The 20,022-nt window shown below is 34.9% G+C and overlaps 1 protein-coding gene across 1 annotated transcript; it reads left to right on the top strand.

The window, feature by feature from the left end:
- The first annotated feature begins 15,136 nt into the window (after positions 1 to 15,136).
- On the top strand, positions 15,137 to 15,580 carry LOC138317161 (ATP-dependent DNA helicase RecQ-like). The gene has a single exon (XM_069258719.1). The coding sequence runs from the start codon at positions 15,137 to 15,139 to the stop codon at positions 15,578 to 15,580; it is 444 nt and encodes a 147-aa protein (XP_069114820.1).
- The last annotated feature ends 4,442 nt before the right edge of the window (positions 15,581 to 20,022 follow it).

The following is a 20,022-nucleotide window of genomic DNA, read 5'->3' as shown; positions in this document are numbered from 1 at the left end:
CCGAAAAAGATGGCGCACTTCGTTTTCTTATTCGACGCCATCTTTGTTGTGTTTGAAGCGACGCTTCAAAAACTTTATCTGGAGCTATTTAGTAATAGTTTTTGCCAAATTAAGTCTGTTTATCAAATAAAAAAATCATATTAAGGACGGGGCATATTTCGTTCACTGTCTTTTCGCTTACCGTCAAAGCGCTAGCACATATGTTGGTTTATGATGAGCCAGACGGTGATTAGGTGAACGTGTTGAAAGACATGCTATTTCAAGCGTCTGTACGTGACGTCGCTAAATGCAAACAGACGACGGGACAAAACCAAAATCCATTGAGATTTACAAAAACGTTAAGATTTAAACAAACGCAGGAGACAAGACAACAAGAATTTTCACTATAAATGCTTATTGTGAGTATTCACATTTATAATGCAGAGATAGTTCATCGCTACTGAGCAGCCCTACAGTGAGTAGAAGCATGATGAAAACTGCCGACGGTGACTGTTCGACTTTTGCTAAAATCAGTTAAAATGTTTCAATAGATTGCAAATACTTAAAAAAACTAGTTTTGTTTCTATACTTATTGGCCACAAAACAGTTTTCGCGCTAAAGAATTTTTTGACAAAAAATCCTTATTATAAACGACTTAATATCAGACCATAATACTAGAAGTTTATTACAATTCTCAGGAAATAATTTGTATATATGAGGTAAAATATAATTTCCTTCAGTACCACAGCATTGTCTCAGCAGTTAAAAAGTTCATATCATCCAATGAAATCACTAAAAGTAAAGCACCATATCTATACATACCGATAAACATTGAAATATTCTCACTGTTACAACAGATACGAAGCTGTAGTGGCTTCAATACAAAATCATCATATCCCAACTACTAACTCCTTTCTCTTCAAATCATATTTAGTTCTATCGCCTTTATGTACTCTGTGCAATTCTGAGATTGAAACTATTCAACATATACTGTGGGAATGTGGTGAAGTATACAATTTAATTAAAAGCCTAAGAATTTTATTAGACGCTATTTCTATCCCATTTGCTTTCAATAAACAATCCTTTATTTTTTGTCTGATATCTGAAAACCTCGACAACTGTAAAGTTGAAAATGAAATTCTCCTCATTATAAAAGAATATATCTATAAAATGCGGTGTTTTCACAAGTCACTTAGTACACTTACCATAAATGGGATAATTTGTGTTTTTGAAACAATTTTACGATTTGCAAAAATATATTGCAAATAATAAAGGTGATTTAGAAAAGGAAAAAATTTGAAAAAGAATGGGAAACACGGGGAAAATTTAGAGTAGATATCCGTCTCTAGTGTTGTTGATCAATCTTTTATGAATAAGCACATGTTTTATTCATATATCATTAAGTTCTATAACCTAAATTAATGATATGTAATGTATAGGCTGTATTGATAATATAGCTATAGGAGTTATCTCCCTTATCTCATAACAAGATGAATCAGAAACTGTATGTACTGACATCGAGTTGACAGCAGACTAATATTGGAGGAAAACACTAAGTCAATGTAGGTAGGCTCCCTTTAAACGTTTAAACCAGCATGTATCAATATATGGTACCATTATATACAGAATGTTTGGTGAATGAGACGCTGACGAGACAGTGTATTTCAATGATCATTTGACCAAATCATTTAGTTGATTTTCAGCTACAGTATCTTTCATGCATCAAAATCTTTCCATCGAGTCTAACTTCGGTGAAAATTGCAAACTAATAATAATGGTCTAGATGAACACGATTGATATCATGTATGGTCATTTTTATAGATTAACGTGATTGATATCATGTATGGTCTTTTTTATAGATGAACGTGATTGGTAACATGTATGGTCATTTTTATAGATCTGCACGATTGGTAACATGTATGGTCATTTTTATAGGTGAACACCATTGGTAACAGGTATGGTCATTTTTATAGGTGAACTCGATTGGTGACATGTATGGTCATTTTTAATAAACCTAAAATAATTGAGACAATATACGTCATCGAGGTACTCCTCTTCATTCCTATTTTTTTATAAAAACTATTTAAAAAATGTCTTTATCAGTCCTTCTGATGTTGGCGACAGAAGAGAAACGTAATTAAGAAAGTACCAGATTGTCAGGAGAAAGATGCCAAGGCATAGATTGTGATGAACTCTAAGTAAAGCAGCGAGACAAGAACAGCGATTTGTGCAACTTCGGTTGTTAGCATCGCGAGTGATTACAAATACATCTATATCAACAGATTAAGAAATTATTTACATGTACATATCTTAAAATAAACAAATACTCGCCCCCTCTCCCTCTCGTCCTCACTCTCTCACCCTCTCTCTCTATATATATCTTATATATCTCTCTTTGTCATATAATTAATTATTATTCTGTAGGGAGAGCTTAATTTAATTTGGAGAACTCGTGCCCAATCCCATTGTATATAAAATTACGTAATAACATACATCTAAATCAAATAAAACCAGGTATCTGTCTGTAATGTTTTGGGCCAACTGGATTCAAATTTTGTTGCATAGTGGTCATTTCGTAATTTAATAAAGAGTAAAATATTTGGAATGAATTTGAGTGATGTTTTAAAATTTGTTATCACCTATGGAAAATGCATTATTGAAAATCATAATTTCCTTCTGTGTATATTCTGATAAGATATTAAGTCCTAATAATATGTGAAGGTATGTTTTTCACTATTTTTAAAACTTTCTCTCAGTTACGGCACATATAACTTTAACTAGAACCACATGCTAGTTATTTTAACACATGTTACATAAAACATCTGTAAATATTTTTTTATTTGCATCTGGTAACTCGAGTTGTCTTTGGATTAGCTCGACTATGAAGGTCATGACTGCAATCCTCGTCTTCGCACGTAGCACTGTTGTCAGGGTAAACTTTGATATCAGCGAAAACACTGTTAGACCCAGCTAACGTAGTATCTACGAAATGAAAACAAAGAGTAATTATTAAGCTCACAGTTCATCACTGTATACTGGAACGGGTCTACAACATCTTTGTATAATGATACTGAAATGGGGAAAAAATCTATATACTTTCACAATATCATTTATTATAGCATTAATAATTCATTTATATACTCACTTTTGCATCAAGGTAATGGCGAAAGGGCATTTACTACAAACTCTATTGATTAATTCAGGGTTTTAAGAGCTTGTTGGAAAGAATGATGACTTGTACATTTATTGAGATCGCGTATCAACAACAACGTAGTTTCCTAAAAATATATATAATATATTCTACTCTGAATAAAAATGTAACATATGCCGTATATATTTGAAATTTAGATGAATCAGAATCTTTACTGACATCGAGTTGACAGCAGACCAGTATTCGAGTAACCCATACTAAGTCAAGGTAGGTAGACTTCCTTAAAACGTTAAAACCAGCCTGTATTAATATAGATTACCGTTATTTACAAAATGTTTGGTGAATGAGACGCTGACGAGACAGTGTATTTCAATGATCATTTGACCAAATAATTTAGTGAATTTACAGTTACAGTATCTTTAATGAAACAAAATACCGTTTAAGTTGATTCCAATTTAAGCAACTCTCAATATTTAGATTAACAGTTGCCAACATGTTACAGAACGTGACTTAACACTACGGAAATCCCGTTTTCTATAAAAAGATTTAATTGAAAAAACTTTGGTGTCTTACAAAGAAAATATTTTCATTTTTGATTATAACATTGCTGTTTTTTCATTAATATAATATGTCAAGAAATGTGATTTGTTTCTATTTGTGACTCTCCTTACTGCTTTGCTATCTAGTCCAATCGATCTATAGATATATACCTTAAGACGTAAACTAATGATATTAGTGAATGTTGAAGATACATATAAATAATGTTTCTTTTATTTCGATACCTGAGTAGCAGTTTGTAAAATTTCTTTCAACATTTCAGATATTAGTTTTTGTATCGCCCGCGACGATAGTTCGCGAAACGGCGGCGGTGGCGTTGTCCTCAACATTTCACTTTTTAATTTTGCGTTTAGCTCTGTTTCTCAAAAAGTTTAAGTCCATTCCTAATCAAATTTTAAACATAGCTGAAGGACATTTTTATCATATCAACACACCAAATTATTGCAGGATTCATTTCAGGCCATGTGGTATGGAGAGGCTGTGAAACACTTGACTTAAAAGTAATGCGCCCTGTTTCCAAAAAAAAAAACTTTCAAAAAATGTAAACGTCTAATCCTTAACAATCTTGGAATATATAGCTAAAGGCTAACATTATCACATCAACACACCTAATTGTCGCAGGATTTGGAACGTACTTTTGCAGGATTCATTTCAGTCTGTGGGATTCAGATGCTGTAAGACGTAACTATGATGCATTTCACTTTTCCTTCATTTTGCTTTATTTTCAGATATTTATAGATATTCCATTATCGTTTTGTAATAAATCAACAATGCGGTACGGGCGATACTTATAATTAAACGTTATTCTTATTTATAAATTTGTTTTTCGTTTTTCATTGTTTTAAAGATGTCATATAGCGAGGAGATACTTTGCCGATTTAAAGCCGAAGGACATGCGAAATTGTATTCCCAGTACCGACCATCTTATCCTCAGTATGTATATGATACGATAAAACAATTCTGTATGCAGTCTGAAACGTATGCATATGATCTGGCTATTGACGTCGGATGTGGGAACGGTCAGAGTACCTTTCCTTTGGCGAAAACCTGGAAACATGTGATTGGAGTGGATGTTAGTGGATCCCAAATAGCTGAAGCGTTGGCAGTCAAAAGTGACATCGACTTCAGGGTCGGCCTGGCAGAGGACTTATATTTCTAACAGGATGAAAGTGTGGACCTGGTGACAGCCGGCATGTCCATTCATTGGATAAATCAGCCGTGTTTTTGGAAGTAGGCTACACGGGTACTTCGTCCTGGTGGTGTTCTGGCAGTGTATTCCTTCAACACATACATCATACACAACAAGGAAGCCCAGCACCTGATATGGGAGGTTTGTCTGAAGAGATTTTTCATTTGGTTATTTCTATTGTTAAATTGAGTAGGAATTTTCCAAATGCAGCTACAAGCCATTTATAATATGACGCTCATCCGTACAATATGTCACGCTTGAAATAATTATTTTAGTTTTAATGTCAGCAAAAAATGTGGCGCGGTGGTAGAAGGCGCATGTATGTTTGGCTTGGCGATTGGATGCCGTAGATCGTGAGGCCTGGATAGGGCACAAGACAATAAATTGCCATTCTTTGTTAAATTGTGTTTCTGTGATATGTCATAAAACATAATGATTCATATGCACTATGTCTTGTTGATCCAAAGGTATAATTTTACAATTGACACAGTGATCATGTCAGCACATTGAACGGACTAAACTTCGTCATAGAGAAATCCTTTTTGGTGGACGTGGATGTGGCGCGGTGGTAGAAGGCGCAGCTTTGTTTGGCTAGGCGATTGGGTGCCGTAGATCGTGAGTTCGAGTTCCGGATAGGGCACGAGTAAAAAAATTGTCACCCTTTGTTAAATTGTGTTTCTTTCGTATGTCAGCAAAATAGATATTAAAGAATACTGATGTTTCCAATTAAATACCTTTGTTAAAGAAATTGTACAACGAAACCCTGGACGGCTGCTGGACAGAACACCATATACATCTTGAAAACGGCTTGGCGCTAGTAAACATTCCATTTGTGGAATCTAAAAGGTAAAATATATTCACTGTTCTTTGCTATTCATATATAACAAGTATACATGAATCACAGTCCAAATTTTAGAAAGGGAATTTGATAAAGTTATTATTATTTGTCATTTTATCTCAAGTGAGAATCCTGCATTATGATTGGTAGAGAGATATTTGGTATCTTACATTATCACACGGCAGGTAACATTACAACAATAGGAAACAATAGAAACGTTCGTAGCAACCCTAGCAACGGGTGATAGTGTATTTTTGACAGTGCCAAATATTAACCGCCCGAAAAAGATGCGCACTCGTTTGTTTTTTCGAAGCCATCTTTGTTTTTGAAGCGACGCTTCAAAATTTATCTGGAGCTATTTAGTAATAGTTTGGCCAAATCAGTCCACAGGGACCTGGCACGAAAATTTTTAACCAAAAGTAATACATACATATATTATAGTATCAAGGGTATGAACTCGGCGGTCGAGAAAATCGGACCTATTTTTTTAAAACCGTGATTATTTTAATAAATTGGTTCTATACAACATTGACGGATATCTTACCTTAAAGAGAAATAATTTATCTTTCCATTGAGTGCGTGATGAACAAAAAAGTATTGACGAAATTATGGCTTGATGAATCGGGAAATTTACGAAAAATTATGCTAGGTAGACATTTTCCTGTCCGGTCGAAATGTCGTCACGGCTCTAATGGGTACCTCAAAAAACCAAGCCAAAATCACAAAATCTACGCTTGTGGTGGTAAACAGTACCCATAACTGTGTTCATCCACAATCTCCTTTGGAGGTGTGTCATGACCCGTACTTTGTAGAAACTCCATTTAAACATCGTGTAGCTCACTTACTTTAACCGTCACCGCCATGTTCAGTTTTCTCTCGGAACGCTTCTCGACTTTACATATCGTGACTACATTATGCAAATTATGTTATGTTGTGCTTGTGTGTAAACTCGAGAAGCCTTCCGATGAATAAATGAACATGGCGGTGACGGTTAAAGTAAGTGAGCTACACGATGTTTAAATGGAGTTTCGACCGGACTAGTAAATGTCTACCTAGCATATTTTTCGTAAATTTCCCGATTCTTCAAGCCATAACTTCGTCAATACTTGGCCAATTTTGTTCATCAAGCACTCAATGGAAAGATAAATTATTTCTCTTTAAGGTAAGATATCCGCCAATGTTGTATATAATCCATTTATTAAAATAATCAGGGTTTTAAAAAAATAGGTCCGTTTTTCTCGACCGCCGAGTTCATACCCTTGATACTATAATATATATGTATGTATACTGTTAGTTTTAAAAAATCGTGCCAGGTCCCTGTGAATCAGTCAGTTAATCTTTTTTTTCAAATTAAGGACGGAGCTTTCCATTTACGCCTTTTCGCTTAGCGCTAAATGTTTGTTTTTATGAACCCGTCGGTGATTAGGTGAACGGAAGACATGCGATTTCAAGCGTCTTCGTGACGTTGCTAATGTTGTAAACAGACGACGGGATGAAACCAAAATTCATTGAGATTTACATAAACGTTAAGATTTTAACAAATGGAGGAGACAAGACAACAAGAATTTTCACTTAATGCTTATTGTGAGTATTCTTTTTTATAATGCAATAATAGTTAGAGCTACTGAGTGTAGAAGCTGATATGCTATTCTACTGCCGACGGTGACTGTTCGACTTTTGCTAAAATCAGTTAAAATGTTACAATAGAGTGCAAACTAGTTTTGTTTCTAGACTTTTGGTATACCTCGGAATACCACTGTCACCCGCGGCTTCGCCTCAGGTGACAGTGATATCCTCGGGGTGACACTAGGCACCGTCACCCTCTAATGCAGGTAGTATTCATACATGTATAATAGCCTTTAGCTTTTAAATACATTGACGTTTTCCCCAAGTACTCCAATGCCATAAACATGCATTCACGTTGCGTCTAGGAAAGGGATAGGCTATGTTTGACCGTATCGGGTTACAATTAAGGATTTAATTTGCACTTCATGTTGAATTTGTTTCATGAGAAACTAAATTCATCACACCATGAAAGCGGTCAAAGCAAGATTCAATTCTTCTATTTCACTATACATGTATATATTGTCTCTGGGCTTGAAAAGTCTACAACGAGAGACGTAAGTAAAATAGTGTGTCATTATAATACAACTATTTAAAATAGATAGATGGACACGATTGGTGACATATATGGTCATTTTAATAGATGAAAATGATTGGTAACATGTATGGTCATTTTAATAGATAAAGACGATTGGTAACATGAATGGTCATTTTTATAGATGAACACGATTGGTAACATGTATGGTAATTTTTACAGATGAAAAAACGATTGAAAACATGTATGGTCATTTTTTTTATAGATGCACACGATTGATAACATGCATAGTCATTTCTAATAAACCTAAAATAATTGAGGTTATGGTTAGAGATACAACTCATATACGTTATCGATGCGATTGATTTATAAGGGTTGTAAGAACTTAAATAATTTGTAGAGTTGCAAAAATTATTAACTTACCGTTAATACTACACGTATCATTACCTTCTGAACAATTTAATTAAAATAAGTAAAATATTAATTTTCATAACGCAAGTCGTGTTATGTTCCTCGCCGTCGTCCTAAATACTGATGTTGGTAGCTGACTACGCAAAATAGCGAAATGATTCTTCACTGTTATATATTAAGAAGGAAATCTTGCATATGTTTGGTGTTGTAACTTCATTTTAAGCCATGTTTTGCTCCGGAAAGGTAGTGGGCCTTCAAGGGAAAGAAAACAATTCATCTTGAAAAAGATAGACAAACAAACGGCCTATCGGTAAAACATAACGAATTCAGGGTATTCCGTTGGTTATTTTCATTCATGGGTCAACTTTACCTCATAGCGGTGTTTACTTTCCATGAATAAACACTGTCTTCGAATCTTTGACAGATGGTCCATTAAGGCATTGTTATTTAATAAAGAGGTCCACCACCATCCGACGCTATTATCATCCACAATAAATGTTTACGCCACATTTTCAGGATGGAGCCTTTCCTGGAGGAGAATGAATGTGACATTGACGCTTTTATCGGGTTCATTAAGACTTGGTCTGCCTGGCAAGTATTCGAAAAGAAAAATCCCAAAACAACTGTCCCGGAGGATTTGCGAGAAAGGTAAGCAGAATTCACATTGCAAAATAAAATGGACGTTTTGGTACTGTGACCAATTTCCAGTGTTAACATATTTGTTATAACGGGCTCGTGAAGCGTGCTCATTAACGCAAAATATAACGATAACTCAGTCGTATGAGTTTATAATCTGTATTTACAAACATGTACAAAATGTAACACGTAGCCGATATACCATACAATTTTGTGTAACATGGAGACTGGTAATCCCTATTGAGATTCCTCCTCTAGACTCTTTTATATTCGGACGTCTGATAGATGTCTCTCGTCGGAATCCCTACTCGAGCCTTCTAAACTTTATTCTGGAAAACCAAGTCAGGTTGACCTACCTCTTGTAAGGGTCTATTACAGAAATAATCCAACTGCAATGGTTCCCATACTAGCACACATCGCTAGTGGAGATATTTTTCTCTCCATACGCACATATATTATTTAGTGACACATATTAAAAACAAAGAACCATCCCATATTGTAAACAATGTTATGTTCCATCGCTACTTTGAGCAGCCATTTTGAAAGTCCCTCTCTGTCATGTGACCGCTATAGTCTGTTTCAATAAAATTCATTACCTGTATAACCTTATTCAATTCAGTGTAATAGGCGTTATCTGGAACGCACTATAGTGGTCATGTGACAGCGAGGGACTTTCAAAATGGCTGCTCAAAGTAGCGATAGAACAAGACATCGTTTGCAAAATGAGATGGTTCTTTGTTTTCAATACATGTCACTTCATAATAAATGTGCGTTTTGAGAGAAAAATATCTCCACTATCGATGTGTGCCAGTGTGGGAACCACTCCAGTTGGATTATTTCTGTAATAGACCCTTACAAGAGGTAGGTCAACCTGACTTGATTTTCCAGAATAAAGTTTAGAAGGCTCGAGTAGGGATTCCGACGAGAGACATCTATCAGACGTCCGAATATGAAAGAGTCTAGAGGAGGGATTAGGAGACTGGTAAAACCACGTTCGCACATGTCGAGAGTCAGGCTAAGTCTGCCTGGCCCAAGGGCGTCAAGGTCACCAAAAAACCTTCGGACGAATTGACCCTAGCTCGGTTCAGACAGACTTTCAATATCACGACATTTCGGCCACTTAAACACTGACACTCGAAAACCGGCTGCACAGGTGAGGTATCTAAAAACAGAATGCCACACCTGAGCGTCGGCGCGAGCTGTCAACACAATACTTAAAGATGTTCCACCGCTGACCAATGCTTTGACCAATGGTATTTTTTCACTATCAAAAAACAGCAGCAGACGATTTTGTATTTTTCTTCAGTTACAAAAGTTACTTACTTTACATCATTACCACCATTGAAAAGTTTGATTGAATTTTACTTCAAGTTAAAAATATGAAAAAGTATTTAATTGCATCCCGAAAAAAAATCCGTGGTACTATATCCTGTATGGAATGAAGTACTGATTGCGCAAGCACCAAAGGCGAAATAAATTATCTTATATAATTTTTTGTGTTAATTAGACATATATATATACACGATTAAACACCAATTACTGTTCAAATGATAAATACCATTTATACTCTGTCGGCGGTGGAGCATTTTTAAACATAAAACTTCGTGACAGTACGTTTAAAATAAAGAATTTCGTATGAGTATAATTATAAGAGATAAAGTAATTTTTAGAGACTCTTTATAACTAAATAAACAACAAATAGTTTGTTAAGATGCTGTCGGTAATAAGAGTAGTTGATTGATAAGTGGAAAGTTGTAGTCATAGAGAATGAAGGGAGGCAACTCTTGATTACGTTATATAATACCACATAACCGTCATGCGTCTGTTAGAGCCTTATACAATATCTGATCAAATAGATACCGTCTTTTTATATAATGCAATTATAAATGTTTTGAAAAGTATTTCATATTTGTTCGTTTTGCACACTTCAGTTAGCATATCGTTTGAATTTGATTCATATTTGATCTTTTTATTTGCAAAGAAAATAACGCGTCCTATTTTCCTTTCTGTCGATAATGCAAAACACGCTCCTTTTATTCAAAACTTGTAAGAATGTGTTGCAGATTTGTCGATATTGAAGGTAATTGTTTTGTTTTTTTTTCTTTTGTAGGCTTCAGAAAATCTATAAAGACGAGGTAACAGAAGAAATCCATCCTATGAGGTTTACATCCCCTATCTATTTAGTGTTGGGTAGAAAGCCGCAATCAGCATAAGTGATATATCATCGACCATCTGATGTAGTCACTTAGTGATTTACGCCATTCCTATCCTACAAACCACTTTGTTGTCGAGTTATCGCTATTTATAACAATTCGCGAATACTGTAAACCAACACTTTTCCGCGGCTACTAAATTCGCGATTTCCGCTTTAAAATGTATTCGCCTAGATTAAGCTTCGCGGATTTGAAATTGAATTGATATACTATTGAATTTGATTTTGCAAGTATTGTGGAAGATATCAATTCGCGGAGATAGACTTTCGCGGATTTACGTTGATCGCAAGAATTTGTGAAAATAATAATAAAAAAGAAATAAAGAATGTTTACAGTACTTAGATTCGCTATCACTACCTCGTTCTGAAACTTTTCATGTTTTATGTATATCTATATATGTTATGTTTCGTGAAAAGTAATCGGATTTGACAGAAAACACAACATTTGATATGTCTTTCATTTTTATTGCACGAATTAGTACCTCACTGTATCAATCTAATAAAAATTAGACTTGTAATTACAAATCTAATTTTAATTAGATTGCTCACTGTATAAACTTAATCAGTCGATTGAATAAGTAAACACCAAACACGTGTGCATTTTATCATGATCTCTTTTAATTTCTGAATCGAAGAATGGAGAAATTATAACCAACGATTAAAAATGAAACGGTGTCTCCAGAAAGGAATGGTTAATTGAAAAATATAAACGAATCAAAGATGACTATAAAAGCATACATCCTAGCGATCACGAATATATCAACTGTATTCCGAATTTGCATATTACAGAGTTATCTGCACTTGCGGGTAGGTATTGATTGTGACGTCATCCGTTTGCGAGCGTAACGTCAAACGTTTCGAAGAAAACGACGTGAGTTGTGCTCACAATATAATTACGTAACAATCGATACCTACTCTCAAGGGAGCTAACTCTGTAATATGCAAAGACGGAATAGTGTTTACTTAAATTGTTAATGAGACGTACATGTATAGCTTATATGTATATTCTGTATTACAAGAAAATGTGTTTTGTTCATCAATATAACCTTATATGAGTCTGTCAAGTGGGCAGGGATCTTTCATGATCATTTTCTATCATTTTCGTCCAATATTGTAAAGAAAAATTCAGGAAAAAATATAATGACGTCCTCGACAGTAGTTTCCGCATATATCGATGACGTCATCGCAAAACGCATGTCAGCTGTTTTTCCCTACCCCGGTAAAAGACTGATAGAATATGTTCCTACCTTGAGGGTAATACAGAGAAATCTTTACCCGTGGAGGAGACCCATGACTGTCTAACCCGAGGCTTGTTGAGGGTTAGACTGTCGTGAATATCCTCCGAGGGTGGAGATTTTCCTGTCCTACTCTCTAGGTAGAGAATTATTCTTTCTCTGCCCCTATAATTTACCCAAAGATGTTAAAAACTACAAATACGCGATTAAAACTGTCAAGAAAATACTTACTAATATTGTATGAAAAACAGTTATCTATTGGTATGTATATAAAATCAGAATTATTAAAATCCAATACAAAGATTTTTTTTCTGGTTTGCTTTTGTTTGGTTCATAGCGATAGATTTAATGTCTTTTTCTCACCATCATTCAATCCACTCGCATCTTAAATTTGAACAAAAAAATCATAAGTAATAAAGCAGCATACAATCTCCATTACTAAACGCATATTCACGTTATCTACAAAAAAAAATGTACCAAAAACCCAAGTCGTACATCACAATCAATACGTTAAGCGTCTACTTTCAATGCACTGTGTCCTATATTGATATGAGTGTGTTTACTTTCAATGAATTAACTTTCATTCAATCGGCGCTACATTAAAGTTTAAGTGTATCTAAATCAAAATGTTAATATTGATTTCAAGGTCAAGCATCCGGCGTTAATAGCATCTGCCAGCCATGTAAATGACATGCTTTATATACGCTTACTTCGTTTGATAAAAAAATGATTGAAGTACAATGTTATCGTAGGCAGTTTCCGGTACGGCACCTCCAAAAGGAGTAAAGGACAATCGATTGGCCGGTAATGTTTCTACAGACATCAAATTGTACATTATTTATTCTAATATATTACATTGTATCTAGACCTCATACAGAGTTCAAATATACATATTTACTACTGTATGTAAAACTTGGATAATAGGCACACACATTTTCTCTACGCTGGTCCAGTTTTGAAGAAGTAGCGCGTATGATTGGTTTGACCTTAGACTTGTCTTCGATTTTTATTCTATGATTTTACTACGATGTGCTGTATCAACCAGTACGAAAACGTCTGATCTATCTCTAGAATTCTAAAACTAGCCTATAAGCATTATATTCTCGTGTCGAGTGTTATCTCTATCACAAGGATATTTTGTGATAAAAATCGTAGTGCTAAAATTGACTTAGAACTGAAAATACGTTTACTCATAAGACTCTTAAAATGTATTTAAATATATTTCTCAGACATCAACTGTACATGTCAACATTGATCAATTTTTGTCGCATAGATAAAACAACTCAGCTAACCTGTCTATTATATGACGTAATAGGATTATCATATTAGTCCACTGGTCATCTTCAGGTTACATCAGTCTAATTTACCACCCATAGATAAGCGACATCTGTAAATCAAAATTCTATAATTCCATTGTCTGTATATATGTATTTAACCATTCTATGTTTTATATTAAGTCAGTTAGGTCCCAGACTTTGTACGGAACATATCGGGTACATTCTTGACATTCCAGAATAGCACTCCGTCAAGTCCAACGTATCGTTATTAAATTCTAAAGTTAAAATTCAACATTCTCTTACGTCATCTTTACATCGTGACAAAACGTACGGAAGTTCCGTATGTTATCTCCATGAATACCTTTACACGAGAGCGGTAAAACTAAACGTATGACTGTTAATGAACATACATTGTATATATTATGGAGAATACATATTATATATGGGACAGAGAAGTAATTCAAACAGTGTGGACAGAAAATGGAAGTATTTTGGAGGCGATCGGTCCCTTTAGACACAAAAAGAACAAACAGGATTTGATCGCGTCAAAAGTCCATAGTTGTGTATGTTTGAATAGTAACGGCGAAATCAAGATAAACTTTTTATAGCGGGCCAATGAGATTGCAGCCGAAGCCTCGCTCATGCATATTATATCGGCTACAACGCAAAGATAAATGCGCATATATGCTGTTCAATGTGTTTGTCATAATGGGGCTTATATCGTCTTAATGACAGCACTTTGTATATATGTGTAGGATGATTTTGAAAGGAAAATTATCGCTCTTTCCAACGGTAGTAATCGTTTTTATGACAATGTACTAGAAATGTGTTTATATTGCCGCTAAAGGTAGGCGGGTTAAAACTTTTGAGCTGTGAGCTCTCCACCCTTCTCGTATATAGTACTATGTAGAATATGATTTTTATCGTTTTTAAAAGGGACACGAACCTTAAATAATTTGTTCTGTATGCTTAGGTATGGTTTTCAGATGTTTATTGAATATTTCATTACAATGATTGGTTATCTAAAACGACAGGAAAATGTGGGGAATGCCTACCTCAAAAATGATAAAAATAGACCGTCATATTCTATTTTGGAACACAAAACGAAAGCTGGCCGAAAGCGAGGTTATAATGACAAACACACTTGCTGACATGACAAGGAAATATTAGTTTTCCACATTTTAAGATTATTTTCTAATTTACGATGGTCGACAAATGTACATCACGCATGTATAAAGTGGGGAGTTGCTCCCGTCTCATGCATTTCAGTGATCCATTTATATTTACCTACTTTCCCAATCGTGCACGTTACTGACTCTTGACGTACACTGTTTTCTATGGGAATTCGTTTGTGTTCGCTTCACCCCATCCTCGGTAACCCAGGCGATATATACACTAACGTTAATATCCCCTGGGAGCAATCGCGACCTTCATCTCGAACTCCTGAATAATTAATGAGACATTTTCATTGGTTCCGTCACGCACACCGATCGCATAATTTGACCAATCACATTAGACTTAACAAAACCGAATAGGTAGTCTAGAAATAAAGATGGCGTCGCCCTTTCAGTTTTCGAGTGTATTGGAACGATTTGCCATTCCGGTACTACAAGAATTTCAAAAGAAAAGTTTTGAGGCTTTATTGGAAGGAAGAGATGTTTATCTGTCGGTGAAGACAGGTGGGGGTAAGAGTCTGTGCTATCAGGCCTTTCAACAATTATGGACAGAAAAGAATGACGGAGATTCAAATTGTGCAGTGTTGGTTATTTCACCACTTGTTTCAATAATGAAAGAACAGAGCGACTTTTTAGAATCTCGAGGCTTTCGGGCCACTTACATTGGGAAGGACTCGTCGGAAGATAATGACATTTCACAAAGTTGCCACAGAAACGGCATGTCTTCATGGGCGCAGCCATTGATATCCATAAATATTTTCCCTCCAAGCCTGAAGAGTTCTCATTTTGAAAAAGTTATGTTGATTGGTTTCTATTCATAGAATGACGTCATTGAAACGAAGCTATGAGATCGAGTACGCCCACGGGTTGATAAGTGTAGCGTAGTGTAGTGCGATCACCCGTGGGTCTCCGACGATGGCTTCACCCACGTTTTTGACACACCATTTTGTTTACATATGCAGTGCATTGTGGGAGGTCACTAAAGTTCAACACTACTATATACTATCGTTACAAAATTCGACCGGGCCGGTTCAAAATACAGAAAGATGGAATTTCCATTATAATTATTTTATTTGACACATTTGCACAATAATTGATATATATTACTTAGTAAGGTATCTGACACGTCTTAAATATGTATTATACTCAAATTTGCATGGTTTATTTAGGTTCATGTCCCTTTAATCTAGACCTCTAAAACGTCTAAAAATGGTCTTAGGGCACTCTGGTGGATACATGATTATAATATGTAACTAATTCTCAAATCCCCGTGGTTTCAGTAATATTAGCCGCCATGTGCAAAATAACTTGCTTATAAGTGAATAAAATCATGATCACAGGGACGCAACTCGAGATGATCTCGGCGACTGGTCGCGATCGTTATGCACTTGAGCCAATATCTCTGCCATTTTGTATGATATGACCTTGAAAGTCAAAATTGCAACAGATGTACACATACATATATGTGCGAAAAATGACCATTTAACACCAAATTGTAAAGGCGCTTAGATCGTACAAAATAACGGTCAAAAGGGACAAAGAACGAGTTTGAAATGAAACTACGTTTGTAGACATGTTCCAAAGTATAATTGTGCTAAAAATCAACAACCTTCATCAAATAATAAAGGCTGTGCGAACTCACAAATTTAATGATATGAATTTTGTTCCTTCATTTGAAGTTGGTTAATGGTTCTGGTGTTTTTAGAATAATGATGGTGATGGACTCCAATATTTCGTCGACATTTTATTCTTCATCAGGAGATATACATGGATATGTACATAATACATTATTAGTTGGAACACATTTGATTATACATTATATATATGAGTATAATTCATGATATACGACGTGCCTGAAATTGTGGACCCAAATTTAAATGGTCCACACTCCAAAAGGAGCAGTGCAGTCTCCTGTCTGTCTTAATTATCATATGAAATGGTCAGCTGTTGGCCTGGGGTCATACATGAAATATTTGTCATCCTGGTGACTGACCTCTCTAGTCTTGGACATTGACAATAGTTAATTGTTTATGGTTTTTTTTAAATAATACTTATAATGTCATACTTATTACGGTAAAATTTACTGAAAAATAACGAATCGCTGTATTCACAGGGCTATATTTCCACAATTTTCAAGTATATGACCTAGAAACCCCGTCTCTTTTGAAGACAAAAGTTCAATAAATGTGCGAAAAATGGACAATGTACATGTAGTTTTAAAAGTACTGAAAAACTTGCGGTAAGGACGAAAAATCAAAATTGAGATATTCAATGCCCGAAATCTCCGCCATTTTGAATGACATGACCTTGAAATTAGCCATTATATGTGCCCGAGGGCCTGCTTTTTCATATTATGTCTTTAAAACATTTGAACTATCCATAATTTCATTTTTGACCTTTGTTTAAACTAAACGTGGATGAATTACAACGTTTAAAGTTATATGTGCCGTATTTTTCATACTCACGAATCAAGATGAGCTTTTGATATGTTATTCATCACCAAAAATTACCATTTTTTTGAGAATTACAGTATTTTCAATGCGTAGATTTTGATTTTATGAGTACAAATAATATCTGAAAGTGATTTTGGCAGTACAGCCAAAAATCATTATATTTACACCTATAGGTAAGAGAAATGAGTACATAGGTCGGACCATGAAGTCAAATTGGTGTCTACAACTTCATGATTAAAGTGTTATTAGTAATTGTAAAGTGCTTTATGCAGGTATGTTTCCATCTAAACATAAATAAGGCATTAAAACGATAATTGTACAGGGTATAATTTCTTTATTGCAAATAACGTTTATAAAGCATCTGAAGCCTTTTAAATAATTTCCATGGCTTAATTCACCAAATGTTATGGTTTTCAATAAATTGATGAAGAAAAAATAAAATGTCAAAGCTTTCGCCCAGTTACGGCGCATATAACTTCAAAGGTCGTTCGAAAAAAATTGTTTCTTTACGTCTGTGACAAATAAAGTATGCTTGGCCAGTTATAGTCGTGTCCTTACCAAGGAGAGTGCGTAAGCCAAATGTGTAAAGTCAATAATCAAACCGCTCTGCCTACATGTAGGTCACTTAAACCGAATGTATGTCACAACTAATGATCTAGATCCCACATTCATGAACATCTTGCACGCCTAGTCAAAACCCGAACAGAACACCCAACAGGATGAACTGCTGAAGGAATGCATTTCTTTCTTTATATGGATATATGTTTTTTGTTCAATTCCCCTGAAGAGCAACTGAAGCCGTGGAAGCAGTTGGGAACGACAGAATTCTTTAACTGTATTTTTAAAATATCATCTTTATATTTAAAAAATCTGAAAGTTGAGCCAGTTTACCGTTTCCAGGTATTATTTGAGTGTGCCACACTAAACCGTGAAAATTTTCCATCTTCTACAATTGATTCATAATGCAATTTACTTGAATAATGTCTAAGATTCCATATATTATTTAAATATAGACTTTATTTATTTTACATCGATTACGAAACAAGTTATACAAGTTATGCTAATCACCTTCGATGGCCTGGATGTAAGCGCGCGAGTGATATCGGTGTGGGAGAAAATTCACGTGACTCTGAACCTTTTCACGTCCGTGCCGGGGATCGAGCCCCTGCCGGCTAGGTGAAAGGCGAGTGGCTTAACCACTACACCACCCGATCACCAATACGGTCAGGTTCAATATATAGCATATTGACTCGGTGTTTCCAGTTTTAGAAACAGCGAGTCAATATTCCTATTCAAACTGCAGTGCCCAAATGCTGCATTCTTCAGGGTGACGTTCTTTGATCTATGTTTTTATTGTAATTAATATACACATCTGTTAAAGACACAACATATCTAATATATGAAATTGATAAAAACAATTCGGTTGATATTGTGTTTTATTATCCTGACTGTCATCGTATATCTAATACAGATATCGCAGTGCCATATTGGACGTACGCGCGGCCCTGCATATCATCGTAAAGACAATTGAAATGTTTAACACGTCCATACATATCAGTGCATGTAGTCACAGGGACTTGTGACGTAGGTTATGAGAAAGTCAGTTGTGTATACATGTGTACTACACGATATAAAAGGACAAGGGAACCAACTGCTCGCTTGGAAGAGGCATACCTGCCCCTACAAAAGTCGCCCGTATTCCGTCAAACATGGATAGATATGTACATATTTAATACCAATATATTCATAAAAAACATTTTCTACATGAAAAACACAACTTAAATACGAAACAATCTATTTATATACCTTTATTTTACCATGAACGTGGAAAATGCAGTAAGATTTTCTCAATGTCGTTATGCTTAAGTGCAACACGCTTATGTTTAGTGGTAAGCGGTACACACAACATTTGTATGTATTCAAAAGCCATACATATCTTTGACTTCAGTAATTACATGTAGCTTCCATCTGTAAAATTAACTTACTAGTTAGTGAGTTATGTCATGGTCAAAGGTACGCAGCTCAGATGATCTCGGCGACCGGTCACAGTCGTTGTGTTACTTTGATGATCAACCTTAAATAAATTTGAAATGTATTATGAAAATTTAAATCTTGAAGTAAACACAAACAAGACAAAGGTTGTTACTTTTTCAAAAAGGAAATCTCGAACGCAATAGAAATTGTAGATTTGTTTTCATATTTAGGAGCATTTGATGAATTATAATGGGAGTTTTCTTAAAACGAAATTGAAACTGTTGGAACAGTAAAAAAAAAAGCTATTCTCCTATTATTGTACTCAGAAGAAGTATGGGGTCACGAACATATAACAGCTATGGAAAAGTTTCATTTACAGTTTTGTAAAAGTATATTCGGTGAATTAGGGAGATACCTTCACTATATAGATGATAAAAACAGAATAACTATGTTTTGGCACAAATTAATTACTTGATAATCTTTCAAGTAATATATATAATTGGTGCTAAACTTGCAAACAAATAATATTATGGGATCAAATGGATGCATAATGTTAAAAATATTTTTGAAGAAACTGGTTTGAATTATATATGGGACTACCAGAATGTATGTACATATAATAGAGAATATTTAAAATTTATCGTAAAACGAAGATTACAAGATCAATGTGTACAAAATTGATTTAGTAATATAGAGAATTCGTCAATAGGTCGTACTTATCCTATTTTTAAAGGTAATTTTGAATTTGAAAAATATCTAGTGATATTAAAGTCAACAGATAGGCAAATAATCATAAAATTCAAAACTTCGAACATGCACTTACCTATAGAAACTGG

The sequence above is a fragment of the Argopecten irradians genome, chromosome 3 (assembly GCF_041381155.1).
Source record: "Argopecten irradians isolate NY chromosome 3, Ai_NY, whole genome shotgun sequence".
Classification (NCBI taxonomy): Eukaryota; Metazoa; Mollusca; class Bivalvia; order Pectinida; family Pectinidae; genus Argopecten; species Argopecten irradians.
Note: the sequence above shows the minus strand (reverse complement) of the source record. Positions and strands in the feature narration are given on the sequence as shown.

Bases quoted from the DNA above. Each gene is read 5' to 3' on its own strand.
- LOC138317161 (XM_069258719.1), top strand. From the start codon at position 15,137: ATGGCGTCGCCCTTTCAGTTTTCGAGTGTATTGGAACGATTTGCCATT.